Source organism: Callionymus lyra, chromosome 3 (assembly GCF_982586985.1).
Source record: "Callionymus lyra chromosome 3, fCalLyr1.hap1.1, whole genome shotgun sequence".
NCBI lineage: Eukaryota > Metazoa > Chordata > Actinopteri > Syngnathiformes > Callionymidae > Callionymus > Callionymus lyra.
This window is the reverse complement of record NC_141820.1, coordinates 29,673,449-29,687,828: the sequence shown is the minus strand read 5'-3', so window position 1 is coordinate 29,687,828 and position 14,380 is coordinate 29,673,449. Positions and strand designations below refer to the sequence as shown.

General features: G+C 42.3%; 1 protein-coding gene across 2 annotated transcripts in view; it reads right to left on the bottom strand.

Annotated features, from left to right (window-relative positions):
• The window catches only part of arid1ab (AT-rich interaction domain 1Ab), a 37,754-nt gene that overhangs the window by 3,311 nt on the left and 20,063 nt on the right, over window positions 1–14,380 (bottom strand). Inside the window, exons 5-18 of one of the 2 annotated variants that reach the window (XM_087787480.1) lie at window positions 7,717–7,957; window positions 6,789–6,878; window positions 6,169–6,321; window positions 5,689–5,989; window positions 5,462–5,607; window positions 5,234–5,331; window positions 4,956–5,165; window positions 4,677–4,881; window positions 2,791–2,929; window positions 2,249–2,421; window positions 2,032–2,164; window positions 1,829–1,948; window positions 1,322–1,418; window positions 11–815 (exon numbers count right to left, since the gene is read on the bottom strand). In XM_087787480.1, coding sequence (XP_087643606.1) covers window positions 11–815; window positions 1,322–1,418; window positions 1,829–1,948; window positions 2,032–2,164; window positions 2,249–2,421; window positions 2,791–2,929; window positions 4,677–4,881; window positions 4,956–5,165; window positions 5,234–5,331; window positions 5,462–5,607; window positions 5,689–5,989; window positions 6,169–6,321; window positions 6,789–6,878; window positions 7,717–7,957 — 2,911 coding nt within the window. Of the gene's footprint in view, window positions 1–10; window positions 816–1,321; window positions 1,419–1,828; window positions 1,949–2,031; window positions 2,165–2,248; window positions 2,425–2,790; window positions 2,930–4,676; window positions 4,882–4,955; window positions 5,166–5,233; window positions 5,332–5,461; window positions 5,608–5,688; window positions 5,990–6,168; window positions 6,322–6,788; window positions 6,879–7,716; window positions 7,958–14,380 lie in introns of both variants that reach the window. The other variant, XM_087787481.1, reaches the window with a different exon arrangement.

The following is a 14,380-nucleotide window of genomic DNA, read 5'->3' as shown; positions in this document are numbered from 1 at the left end:
AAATTGTCACCAATGTCTTTCATTGTCAGCCTCCGCCGTGGTTTGAGGTGTGGTTGGGACGCCTCTACAGAACCAGGAGGAAATGCTACGTCCCGCCTGATCATGGGCTGCTGCACAGGAGCCTGGCCGATGTGTGAGGCGGGTACTGGAGGCCCAGCTTTCTGGACTTTAATGCCAGGGTGCATGTATGGCGACTTGCTGGGAGATGTCCTGCTGTCCATGGACCTTGGCATCGGAGACGGACTGGACACCTGGGGAATGTGGTTCTGTGAATTGTATGTGGATGGCAGGGGTCTCGTCATGGGTGGTCCAGAAGTCCCGGGCCCGTAAGGGGGCTGCCCCCTATGTCCGGGCCACTGACCATCATGGTTCATGCGTTGGTCTGATGGCATCATGTCCTCTGAACGGTTCATATGGAATCCAGAGCCCTGACCGGGAACTGGCGGACCCTGACGATTCGGGTAGTTTGGGTAGCCCATTTCACCGCGGCCTTGCCACATTGGACCCTGGGGGCCGTCCGGACCTGACGATAGTTGGCTTCCCATCATCTGTGGAGGCATCGATGACTGAGACGCAGGTCCAGTAGATGACGGTCCTCGCTCCCGACTGAATGAGAATGGGAATTGGTTCTGGGGGCCAGGTGGTCTTCGCTCCCCACCAGAGTATGCGTTATACTGATTGTACATTTCCTGCTGGCCTTGCGGCCCAGATGATTGGGGGCCCTGTTGCTGCTGGCCGTATGGAACGTTGTAGATCTCCCCCTCATGGCGTTTGGCTGGAGGACCGTACCCACCATCCACTGGCCGCTTATAGTTCTGTTAGAGGACAATGAGAGAGCATTCAGAGACAACATCAGGCCTTGGATTTGGTAGACAATATTAAAAATGTTTGTTGTATGGAGTACTGACAACATAATTGTTCATTATTCACACAATGCTTTTATTTGTACACCGGTCAAATAATAGGCAATTCTTATTTTAAGTATGTAATCTAATCATTTTTTACCCAAGTTTCTCTTACCCTTCTTTTAGTGTGTATAAAATATCTTTAATGCAAAGTTCATACGTCTTGTCCATAGTTATTTTTTTATTTAAATATTTTTGAAAATGTATGTTAAACTAAATAATGTACAATATTTCATTTTTCATTGTGGCATAATTACACTAAAATATAATTGATTTACATTTGAGCTTTATATTTTAATTTTATAATTATTATTTTTAACTTGACCAAGCTTGATAACATATATAGTTCGCATGATAATTGTATTATAAATAACCAAAAAATATTAGAGCTACATTAGCATTAGCAACATTCTCACCGGTTGCTGCTGTGGATACATTCCCGGTTGTTGGTTCAAATATGGTCCACCAGGGGGCGCTCCTTGGCCAGGGTACTGATTGGGGTATGCTTCGTGTCTGGATATACCGAACATTGAAAGAGAAAAAAACATCAAAAATGACCGTCAAACAACCAGAAATATTTATTCGAACAATTAACTAGTCAGTCAATATATAGATTTTATATCCAAGTCCATTAATAAGTGAGTGTTAAAATAAATCTTAAAACTGTTACATTTAGTTACATATTTCCATCTGATGATGTCTGGGTTTTATTAAACACACAATATGGTGCACATAGTTAAAACAAATTTTTTTTTTTAATCTGTTTACCAAAGTTTCGATACTGAAGAATCACTTGTTCCACCACATTATTATTTGGAGATTATAGAATAAAACATTGGGATGACTATACGTGTCCAGTAAAGAGACCAGAGATATTGCAAACAAAAACACAGGCAACAGGGAATCCAGCTGAGACTACTTACCGCTGCTGTGTGGGAGGACGACTGGGCGAGTACATCCCAGAGTCTGCCACAGAGGGCATCATATTTGGCTGAGGGCCTCCCGGTCCCATGCTGCCCTCAGGGCCCATTCCAGGCTCCGCTCTGTCAAAATTAAAATCCATACGTTCTTATTTTTGGACGAAACAAACCCACATCTCCATCCCTAAAAATAGTGTTGTATGTACCTGCGATCATATCCATAGGGATACTGCTGTGGCCTTTGACCCATCTGCATACCACCAATGGGCCCCGGCGGGACTCTGTTGTACTGCTCCCCCATCCCACTGTTGGATCCCGGCTGCATAAACTGCTCTCCCACTACAAGTGACCAAAAAAGGTTGTTTATTGTAGCTTCTAAAAAAAACAAACCTCCATTACATTTCATACGAGCAGGACAATTACCTTTCCTCATGCCACCAAAGGGGTCCTTGTTGGTCTCGTAGGGGCCCATGCGACCCATCATCTCAGGGCCAACCATTCCAGGTTGGTAGTTCTGAGAGTTGGGAGTCATGGCGTTTCTCCTGGAGAAAGCAGGGTCTACTCCGTCAGCAAAGGGGTCCTGAAGGTTTACGCTGCTTCTGCAGGAGAGGGAATTTGAGTGTATAAGGCACTTAAAACTAGGTTATCCCTTGTGTTGCATCAGGGTCAAAGTGAACGACCTCCCTGGCTTCCAGAAATACATATGCAGTGGTAGAGGTCTTTCATCTTGACACATTAACAAAAGGGTTATACGCATATGACTGGGTTTCGATATCGTTACAGATACCAGTACCTTTAGTACTGGTTACTAAATTATACTTTGTTCGATGCTAATACAATAAGATCAATCTAACAAAACGTTACACTGACTTTCATCTGTAGATAGCAGGACAACAGAATCAGATGTAGGACCTCTAGTTGTGTTTTGGTCACTCCATGTACACACAAGTGGTTCAGGGAACAACACATACCTGATTCCAGGCATCGGAGGCATCTGTGTGTGAGGGGTGGAGGCCGGCGTTGGCGGCTTGAGGTCTCCCCCTTCCGCCATGGAACTACTGGTGGACTGCGGAGTCTGTGGGCCTTGTAAGGATCCAGAACCAGCTGCAAGCCCAAAAAACACTTGCTGAGCAAAAGGATCTATGTCATGTATAATGGCTATATTGAGACATGTCAAAAATGACAAATATTTGGAACATCTTTAAAACTTTGCATCCAAGAGATAATTTATAGTTTCTATCATATGAGAGTTAGGTTCTCATGGATAAATAGTCAAAGGTGTGAAGTGTTGCTGTAGTATTGCAGAATATTTATTTGCTACATGAGTCACTTGTACCTACCCAGGTACCTTAAACTTGGCAAAAATGGGAAAAAAGTATGACCCACTTCCTTAACTAAAACATATTGAATGATGTAAAATGATGAGTCAACAAGTTGAGCATCCTACACAGAGATGATTCAGAAGAAAATCAAAGCTTTGGTATTCCTCGCTCAAAAAATAATTCCAAGTTCCAACCAACATAGGGATCAAAATAAATGTTATGCATTTCAAACTGTATTTAAAATGTTGAAACCATGCTCTACACCAGTGGTCCCAAACCCCAGGTCCAGGGACTGGTAACGGTCCATGAGCCATTTGTTTTGGGCTGCACAGAAGTTTTTCTTTTTTAAATACAATTTCTGTTCCATTTATTATTTCACTTGTATTTTCTCTGAAGTAACAATAACTTGTCAAGACAGTCGTTTCAGTCATGTTTACCCCAAAAAGAAATGAGTGAAAAACAATCTATGTGGCTTATAATTGCTGTTTTAATCTGAAGGTTGGTCCGTGAATTTTATGTCGGGATTAAACCAGGACGCTGTGCAGAAAAGTCCAGAACCACTGCTCTACACTACATGCAATTACAACATCCCCAGGTATCTGCATTTCAAAGATTTAATTCCATCCCAAAAAATTGTGAAAGGCTAAATTCACCGACAATGAATTATGATGTCAGAAATGTGAGACGGTCTTGAAGCCAGCAACATTTTTAAATCAATTTATTATTAACGAAACTCATCAATATTGTGACACCATTATTTTCACCTATAAAGTGTAACATTTGGTATTTTTGAGAAAATGCACTACTGTAAATGCTTATTTTATTAATGATGAAGTGCACATCTTGAGTTTCAAGATGAATTGTGAGACCTTCCTCAGATTCATTCTGGTCCAGGTCATTTTGAAAGCACTGAAGTGACAGATTGCCACTCTTAAAGGGTGAGACTTGACATGTCAGGCTGTCACGGCGCGGCGAGAATGTTTGGAGTGTGAGTGGATCTCTTCTGTAACTTTAGACCCAGACTGTTACTATCAGCAGGCCCGTCTGATGACTCACAGGTTTCCATTCACTTAAGCGGTACACACAGACGAGGTCATTGGCAGGTCACATGTATTCACTGTTTCTCACATCAACCCTCGTCGCCTCCCCTTCACCCCCCTCCCTGCGCCCTCTCACACATTCACACACACACACACACACACACACAAGCAGGAGCTTGCACACGAGCTAGCGCCGCTTCCCCCCAGGCGAGGATTTCCCTGTGCTAAAAATAGGAGGAGGAAACTGCAAGAGGTGGGTAGGACTGTGTGAGGGGAGGAGGTGGGGACTTCATACCCTTTCATGTCCAACATACTGGCAGCGTTCTTTATCAGCTCCCTCAGAGAAGCAATGCCGCTGATGCAATAGACTAAACTGATTTTTTTTTATAATAGAAATTACTATGTTCAGTCTTACTTATTTTGCTCATTAATGCTTGAACAAATAAACAATCAAATAAAGTTAATCCAAAGAGTGATTACACAACGCACCTGGGCTTGGAGGCTGAATCTTGGGCTGATTCTTTTTGTTGTCTGCGTTGAAGATATCAGGGGGCGGGTCCTCACCACGCTCAATCTTGCACTCGAAAGCGTATAGACACTGGATATACTGTTTCTTGAGCGAACTAGCAGCGCTGCTGGACGTCCCGACGTTGAGGCTGGTGGCCAGCTCCCTCCACTTCTTGTTCTTGTTCACCTGGCAGAGATGAGTTGAGGAAAAGATACTTTAGAGATTTGAAACAAAAGGATTGGTCGGCATCTTCGATGTACCTGTGTGAGACCACCGATCTCTTTGACGGACACGTAGAGCCGGAACAGGTCCAGAGGTTTACGCCCGACAGCCGGGAGATTGTTCATGCCCAGGGCCTTCTCCTCGGAGAAGGCCAGATACCGATCCACCCACATCTTCCTCTCAGGTTCCGGGCCCAACTCGTACAGCCGCGTGATCTTCTCGTTAGTGGTGGTGGAAGAGCTGGACTTCTGCAGGAGAGACATACCATGAACAATGGTTTTTAACCACCGGTTCTACTCTGGACTAACATAGCTACCTTTTTGGTCTCGGGTTTAGGAGTCCCTTCAACCTTGTTGTTCATCTTCGGGCCACCGCTCATCTTATCCATGCCGAACTCTGAACCGGGGGCCATCCCTGAGAGATGAAAAGATGAGATAAGCTTGGTCTACTTGTGTAAAAGTTATGTTTACGTATTACAAAAGCACTATCATGTATTTATCGGAGTTGTTGAAAGAAAAGATTGGAGCCTTGTGTGTCATCTTACCTGGGCCACTGTTGGGCATGTTTCCTCCCATCGGATATGGACCTGGTCCTCCCTGAGTCATCATGCCATGCATGCTGTTCATGCCAGGGCCATATGGGGAACCTGCTCCCATCATGCCGGGGGACATGTTTGGGTAGCCAGGTGGCCTAAAAACATAAGGACTTGGTTAAGAAAAAACTAAATTGTCAAATTTATTCTCTTTCTACCAAGTCTGGATTAAAAAGTACCTGTTATGGATAGAGTTTGTAGGTCCATGGTGCATCGAAGGTCCACCATCTTTTCTGTTCATACCAGGGGGAGGGCCCATTCCTGTGCCGACTTGAGGAGGCATGCCCCCCATGTTTGAGCCCATGCCTGGGCCGTACGGTCTGTTGCCCATCTGACCGGGGCCTAGTCGTCCAGCGGGCATTCCGGCGTACGGGGCACCTCCTCCCTGAACAGGAATGGAGTTCATGGAGCCACCCATGGCTGGACCACCTGGGTAGTTGGCATTGGGCATCCCTGCATATCCAGGCTGACGAGGGTACCCTGGAGGTTGTGGAAACATATTTTTCAATTACAGGACATGCTCCACACTGAGTAAAACCGCAAGAATATATGGACGACATAAAAGTGTTTAAGGAAACAATCTGGTTTATATCTTGTAATACTATAGTTCATCATCAAGGTTCACTTCTTAACCTGTTTCATAAATAAGACCATTTTACCTTGAGGAGCATACTGGCCACCCTGAGGCCCATAATTTCCCATGGAGTTGTTCTGGGGGTAGGGTCCCATCGCGGCAGACTGGCGAGGAGATAAGGCGGAGGCTGGTTGTCCAGGAGAGCCGTAAGGAGGCATCTGTGGGTTCCGCATGTACACTGAGGAGGGAGGTGAGAATGTGAGTCCAGGATTGAAGAATGTAAAAAGAAATTATTATTTTTTTTAATATTATCCATAAGATTTGTTTTTGATTAGGAAAAGTACATTTTAAATGTCATCAGACCCGGAAATATCTTCATAGTACAGAGCATTTAATAAAATCGATGAAAAACTTCCATGATTCTAGACTTGTAATGGTTAAAGAAAACTGCAAAGAATGGGAATCAAAGTGATGTTTGAGGATGAAAAGAAAGAAGTATAATGATCTCATCAAGCAACCCTAATATAAATATTAACGATCAAAACCCACACCCGATGTCACTAAATTTGAGTCAAATTCTAAATTTTTCGGCGTAGTTCCGACATACACCACTGTGTAACTAAAAAGTACACCTTCACGATAGTTCTCTTGGCATCAATGAGTTTCATAAGTTGATCCTATTCGAGACAGGCCAAGCATACTCACCCCTCTCCTGTGCCATGGCTGACTGGTTCATGGAAGAGTGCATGATGCCATCAGACTGAACACTGGGAGGCCGAGGAGGCATCTGATTACCTGCCGTTCAGAAGAGAAATAGGGTTGAGATGCGGGAGGTCAAGCACAAACAAACATTTCAAAGAGAAGATTTTATTTTGTTGAGTCACTTGTATTCTTACAGCAGACACAGGGAGCAAAAGCCTGATTGGATTTTTTGCTGAGCTCCAACTTTTGTTCACAGTAATGTGGAAAGGAGACAGGATGGGATCAATACCCAGATAACAGGAGGTTTCACTCTTCATCTTTCTGAGATCCTGAAGAAGTGTGCTCATTGCTTCCTCTTGAAGTCAATATACCTTACATAGAACAGTATCAAGCAGCTCAGCTATTGTAGGAGATAGAGGCCGTAGAGATGAAACTTTCATATTTAATCTTAACATCAAAGGTTTCTTGATCAAGTGAATTGACGAACACGCGACCAAAATGCGAATCTGCACAGGTCAGCATAGTGAGCTTGACCATCGACAGCTTTGTGTCCATTCACCCTGCAAGAAGATGCACTAAACAATTGCTCAGGCATGAAAATATTATTTTAAATTAAGTACTGTTGATATGCTCAATATTTAATCAGCAGAGACACCACAATGGAAAGAGTATAAGTACTAGAGTAATTCAATACGTGTCTGGCAGTGTAGCAAGAGTCCTCTGTGGCCCCATTCTGCCATCAACTTGCATTATTTTTCAAATGCAACCCAGTTACCATAGAGGTTTGAAAAACTTTTAGGGAACCAAATTCCAAACATTTTGCACTTCATTGACGTTTGGTTTGAGATTAACTTTCTTTCTTTGCAGGCAGTTAAGGCTGGGGTAGATATGTGGTGTTGTAAATATGGATTTGAATGACATCGACCCATACCTGGAACAGCAGCCGGAGACAGGGGCCCAGTGCGGGATGGCGTCACGCTGACAGGTGAACCGACAGGTGAAGGCGACGGACCTCGTATCCCGGGCAGGTGGGGAGAAGTGTGTGGGGAGAATGGGGACTGGGCCGGGTTGCTTTGCTCTCCCTGACTGCTGGACACCCCTGAAGTGCTCACCCCTGGACTCAGGGCTCCCTCTGTACCAGTGGGCAGGTCGTCGATCGAGCCAGAAAGATCCTGGAACACAAGAGGAGGAGGATTTAATGAACAATTCAGGTTAAGGTTATATCAAGCCTAAATGCTTGGGATACTTTTTCTTCTTGGTTGTCAGTTACATGCTCACAATCACTCAAATAAATAACAACGATATGTATTATTTTAACGTGATTAAATCAAAACCTTCAGTCTATTAATATTGATAACGAGAATTAGAAATGCTGTAAAAAGATGCAAGGGCATCTCAGTCAAAGACAACACAAGCAAAAAGCTTACTATAAACACAAAAAATAGCATGTTTTTATTTTAGCAGCAAAAGGCAAGCCAATGAACCACTCCACTCCACAATGTTAAACAGTGTCAAAACATGCAATTCATCTTGAGATAGTTTCCACAAAACTGATCACAAGTGAACTAAACTTGAATGGTCTCTACTTGAGTGCCTTTGGGATGCGACGGAAAAGGAGATTCACATCATTGATAAGTATCTGACAAATCTGCAGCAACTGTATGATGTCATCACGGTCAATATGGACCAAAATCCTCTACTTAAACCCATCATGTCCTGTCAGCCAACACTTCCAATGAAACCATCTTTCAACTGAGAATACTTGAGGAAGTCGCATGTTATTAAAGTTGGGTAAACGCATGTGGTGCTCATTCATTTGCAGCTGCTATATGACAATCAAAGGCAGATGAGGGGAAATTGTAAAAAAGATGATGGTGTTTGTGTGAATGTTTACACTGCTGTCCGTCACATGGAGCCCATGTGCCGGTGCAGAAATGCAGGCCATCTGCCAGTCACACCGGAGGAGGGAATACATGGGAGTGAGGAGGCGGAGGAGGGAGAGGAAAAGCTCAGCCTGGAAAGTGGCCAACTATTCCCAGAGAAATCTCACACTGGCAGGCGCGCTTGCAGCACTGATGCTGGACGCATTTCACTCTTGAAACCGTGCCCACTGCTATTTTTGGGACGTGACCTAATGGTGTAACCTCAGAGGGAGTGACAGAAGGAGAACGCTGATTCACATTCCCAGCGCCCTAAATCCACTCTTAAATACACACCTGGCCTGCTTTTCTGCCCCCGGTGCTCCCATTAGATCAAATAAGACTGACTATAACTCGCTGAAGGGAGATAAATGGTTGTATTTGATGAAAAATCATGGATCACTACTTCAACCATTAAATAAGAATTAAACATGTGTTAGTAAAGACTGATATGTGGATCAATGATCACACACTGTGTGCCCAGTTTACAATAAAAAAAATATGATTTGACGTGATATCTGCAAGTAAAGTTAAGTGAAAAAAAAATCAAGCAGGTCGGGCGTTAGGTTACTAGATATCAACAAAAGATTTAGAAGGTATTGGGTGAAAAACCAAGTGAGTGGGGGAATTTAAGGAAGGGCTATACAATAGCTTGACTATTCCCTAAAAAGTAGCTCTCTAGTTGACACCAATATGATCACACATGTAAAACTTCATAACAAATAGTCTGTCAGGAGACAGTTCAGACTATGAAGTGGTGGCAGAAGAGATTATTGTACTGTGGTTTGTGACACATGTCTCAATACTTAATACTTAAAAGCTTGAGTCAAAGTGCTCTCAGACAATCTAGACATCCAGCTCAGACGCATAAGATTATTGATTTATTTAAATATGTTCTGTCTCTTGGGGGTCATTTACAGTCTCACACACGTCTTCTCAAATAACACACACAGATCCCTAATAATGTATTAATCACTTCACAGTCAATGCAATTTCCAATTCTTCATTTGTTTAATTGACTCATCATCACATTCCATTTGTGATTCCTAGAAAGTCTGATACAACATTCTTATACCCAGTATACATGAAGATAATCAAACAAAACAAACCCTCACTCACTCCACCAGCCATCGATTTTCCAGCTCAATACTGCACAGCACAGGCCAGTTCTGCTGACTCCTGGTTTTGCTGATACCAGTGCCGCTCTGGCTCTGCATGCATGAACTTAAATTAAGGAAGCCAGAGAAGGAATCCAGCCAGAGGAGCTTTGTAAGCAACATCAACTCTCCACCCAAACATATATTCTGGCGAGGTGAAGGTGTCAGCAAATTATCAGGGGGTATACAGAAGTCAAACACAAACTTGTTAAACCGATCTGATTATATTCAAGAAAAAAATGACTGCTCAAGGATCCATTATAAAATAAGTTAAATCAATATAATCATATTTACCTTCTTGTGTACACTGAAACAGCAAACAGTGATTCTTTCACTATAGTTCTTGCATGTTATTGTGAACTGAAGTTAATATGTGTCATGTGGCTTTACCCAACCTCATTTCATTCATTTAATTCAATGTTTTCTTATTTTATTGTTGTCATTTGATTTAAAACAATGAAGCGAAATACTGTTTCCAAGGACCAGTGAAGAAGCAGCATAATCAATGTTATTTGTATATTTTTAAAAATGACCATGAAAGGAATCTTCTCCAAAAGAATGGGAATTTAAATAAAAAAGAGAAAATAAAAAACATCCAGCCTCCTGACCCTTGCCATCCCAAAAAGGTAATAACCACTAACACCCATGCATCAGACATTGAAATCTTGAATATTGCTCTAGTTTCCCCTCCTCCTATGGTTACTAAGATTTTTTACAACTCCACCACTTCCCTGGTGACGCAGCTCATTATTCATTCAGGCGTAAATAGACCTTTTACTTTTCCTCGAGAAACATTTATTTTAAATTCACTTTTGAAAGAGAGAGACTATCAAGATTTGAAGCGGCAGTATCTGACTGTCCCTCACATACACACAGAGACAACTCATTGATGTTTGTGAGAACTCTAGACCAACACATGATTCTGCACTTTCACCAGAAGGAGAGAAACAACCCCCATTAGAAAAAAAAATAGATATCCATAGAGTCCAACCAGTCTATAGACAGCTCACACCCCATTCAAGCTCTGCTAAACTCAACCATAAGGGGGCACTCCCATCCCACTGTGAGAAAAGAACCAGAAAAAAGGAGAGTGTGGGGCAGCCATTACAGAGCAGAAACACTCCCAGTCTAAACCTTCAGTGGTTCTGGTACTGAACCCTTGACTTATTCATATCATTGAGTTAATATGAGGAGGGAGAGACTAAGCTGAGAGATGGTGTCTAGCAAATTAAGTTTCCTGGTTCACTTCAGGATGCAGAAACACATCATGGGAAGGAACATCATAAATCAAGTTATTCTTGTCTTAAAAACAATCATTACAAAAACAATTTTAAATACAATCATCACAGTGCTTGTTGTGATAAAGATGATTGTAATAAAACCTCTTTTGTAGTTTTAACCTCATTGCCATTGTTTAAATAGCCGTAGATATCATAGTATAAGAGAACCAATGGAAATAACAATAAATACTGTAAATACAACAATAAATAAGATGATCTGCATGGATAAAAAGGTGGTAGACGGACAAATAAACTATTTGACAGATCTTCGTACATGTTGCATAAAATAAATGGGCATAGATAATATAAAATATTTAATTTATAGCTGAAAAAAGAAAGTTGGAATCAAAAGACAATAATAATTCAACACTAAAATGAATAAAAATGCAGTGACTGAGGATCAAACAAGGTTAGTTGAAACCAGGAGACGGCAAGTTCAATAGTATTCATGAGTTGACAGATCATGTAAGGAGTCCTTTGAGCGAGTCATCTTGTTGAACTCCATTATTAAATGACATTCTTTATGAAAATTCAATGCTGCTCGTTTAAATATGTCTTTTAATTCTCCTTACAGGTACTTGATCATTGATCCCCCATGGAGAACGGCATTAGGTTTAATTTTAATAGAATACTCCGATTGTCAGATCATACATCTGTATTATATCTCACAATCAAGCAAATGAAATCATCCTATTTAATGATATTTTAACATGGCGATCACTAACATCTATTCAGATTTTATTGTACTTGCAAATTCAAATATTGCATGTAGGTGAAGCTCAAATTGTTGGACATTAGACTTCTGATATTTAATGAATAGAGACGTTTCGTCTGCCCTAACCAAAATGGGGACGAAGATGAAAAGGGCAATAACATAAAAACTGAAGAACCTTGTGTTGTAGTACTTGCACTTCAACATTTTGAGAAGTGCACCGCAGGATTCCCAAACAATCAAAGTGTGTCCTGGGAATTGTTGAGGTGTCAACGCCGGCCTACTTGCATGTCAGGTGACTGGGTAAGAGATGCTACACGGGATAATTGTCTTGAGCTTAACGTGGCCTTTACCTACAGCTCTTTATTTATAAAATACTTCCTCTCGAGATAGCCATCGAAGATAGTATTTTTTTTAACGTTCCACATTTACCCAGCTCGGCTAGCGCATGAGGAGAGTAAACAGGAGGGGCGCAGAGCATACAAACACTGCAGTAGCGGTCCATGTAGCAGAGTGGAAGGGGCTGGTAAAGGGGAGGGGGAGAGAGGGTCTGATTGCTGGGAATAGTAGGGATATGGTGTGTGCATGAAGGTGGGGGTGCTTTTGTTTCAATCACAATAGTAGCAGGGTGTCCCAGGGCAAAGCACATATGTCCAAGAAGACAGGCAGCTGCGCATCTAGAGAGCAGGGTGCTGGGATATTATGGGATAGAGGGGGGGTTAAGGGGTGTTGGTAAATTTGCAAAATCTAGTTATCCAAGTGTGTAAGACGCAGTGTTCTGGTATAGTGTGCAACTTATTTTTATTTTAAAGCCCAGAGACTTGTTTGAGCAGCTTGCTTGAATGTGTGGAGCAGAGCAGTGCTGCAGTCTTTGTGCTGCAAAACTAGCTCAGCCCAGTAGAACCCAGCAAGCAGGGGGAGGAGGGGCGCCGCTGCGAGAGCTCAAGTCAGAGCTATGCATGGAGAAATAACATGGCTTGGGCTTGTGCACACAAGAAACCATCTCCCACAACTGAATTGTAAAGGACAAACTCGGCCAGCAGATAGTCTTACGGGTACATCCATTCAAATCACATTCAGGGTTAAGGAAGGGAGAGACGAGAGGCGAGGGGAGAGAGCTGCACCCTGGAATCTGAATCTAATGCATTCACACAGGAAGCACAGGCCCCAGAATAGCGACAGGAAACCAGCCCCGCACTCTGAATACTGGCAACGTCAGAGCATCGGAAAACAAGGCTGCACTGCACAGCGTTATGAAAGCTGATGAAGAGAGAGAGAGAGAGAAAAAAAATGGAGGTTGGTGGGGGGGTAGTTTTTAGAGTCTACAGAAGAAGATGAGATGAAAATATAGCAAATGAAACATCCAAAGAGGCCTAACTGTGGTGGTGTTTGGAAGTGGAGAAGGGAATAGGGCAGGCTGATTGCTTCAGAGCTGTGTCGCAAAAACAAGCTTAGCTGCCGCAGGAGAGCCGAGCTGGGCTGGGCTTTGAGGGAGGGGGGCAGGAGGTGTGTCTAGCGTCGTTTGGTAGCAGGACTGGAGGATCCATGCTTGCAGATCAAGGTTAGAACAGGGTCCCTAATAGGGGTTTAGGGAGAGCGGGGTCAGTGTCATTTTAACAGTGGAATATTTGATCTAATGAAGCGTCAGGGAAACAAAACTTCTATGTATTTGACATTGATGCTTCTGACCACCAGTTCTAACATGCAGCTTCAAGCACCACAAACCAGACACCAAAGTGGTCACCACCCAGATCAGTCAACCTTTAAGAACAGGTGGGAACTGTTGGAGCGGTCTTCGTGCAAACTATAGACTTAACAAGGCTCCTGGTTTGTTTGAGTGGCAGCTGAAAGTAATATCCTCCATATTTGTTTATTTAGAACTAATAATCCTAATATATATATATATATATGCCTGCACAGAGATGAATGATATGACTATCAAAATGTTTTTGAATCTGAATGGAACTATAGAACATTATTTAATAATTTCTAGGTTAGCCTTCTACCAATAAATCCTGAAAGAAACAGGAAATATTAATAACTTTTTTTTAGTTATGCCACTTGCAAACAAAGAAAGACAAAACATGGGCCAAAGCCAGTGAAACCATTGGCTCCTTGGCAGAGGTAATATATTCCTAGCATAAATAATCATTTATAAAAATGTAAATAATAATAATAATAATGTAATCACAAACAGGGAATGTTTTACGATTTTTACTTCTTAAAGCCACATAATTCATATAAAAAAATGTCTTACATGGACTGTACTTGGATGAAAACATGGCCCAATATTAGACATGTCCTAGTAAGATAAAAGTTGACAAAAAATGTTCCATGCCACGTATAGTTTTTAATCACATGTCTAATACAATACTAGCCATTATCCACAGGACAAAAACAACCTCAAGAACGGGTACTCTAAAAGAAAGCGAGAGAGGAAAACATGACTGTGTGACCACCATGTGACCTTCTGATCCAGTCTGAAGCACATTCAGACACATCAGAAGACAGGAGCTCCACAATCAGT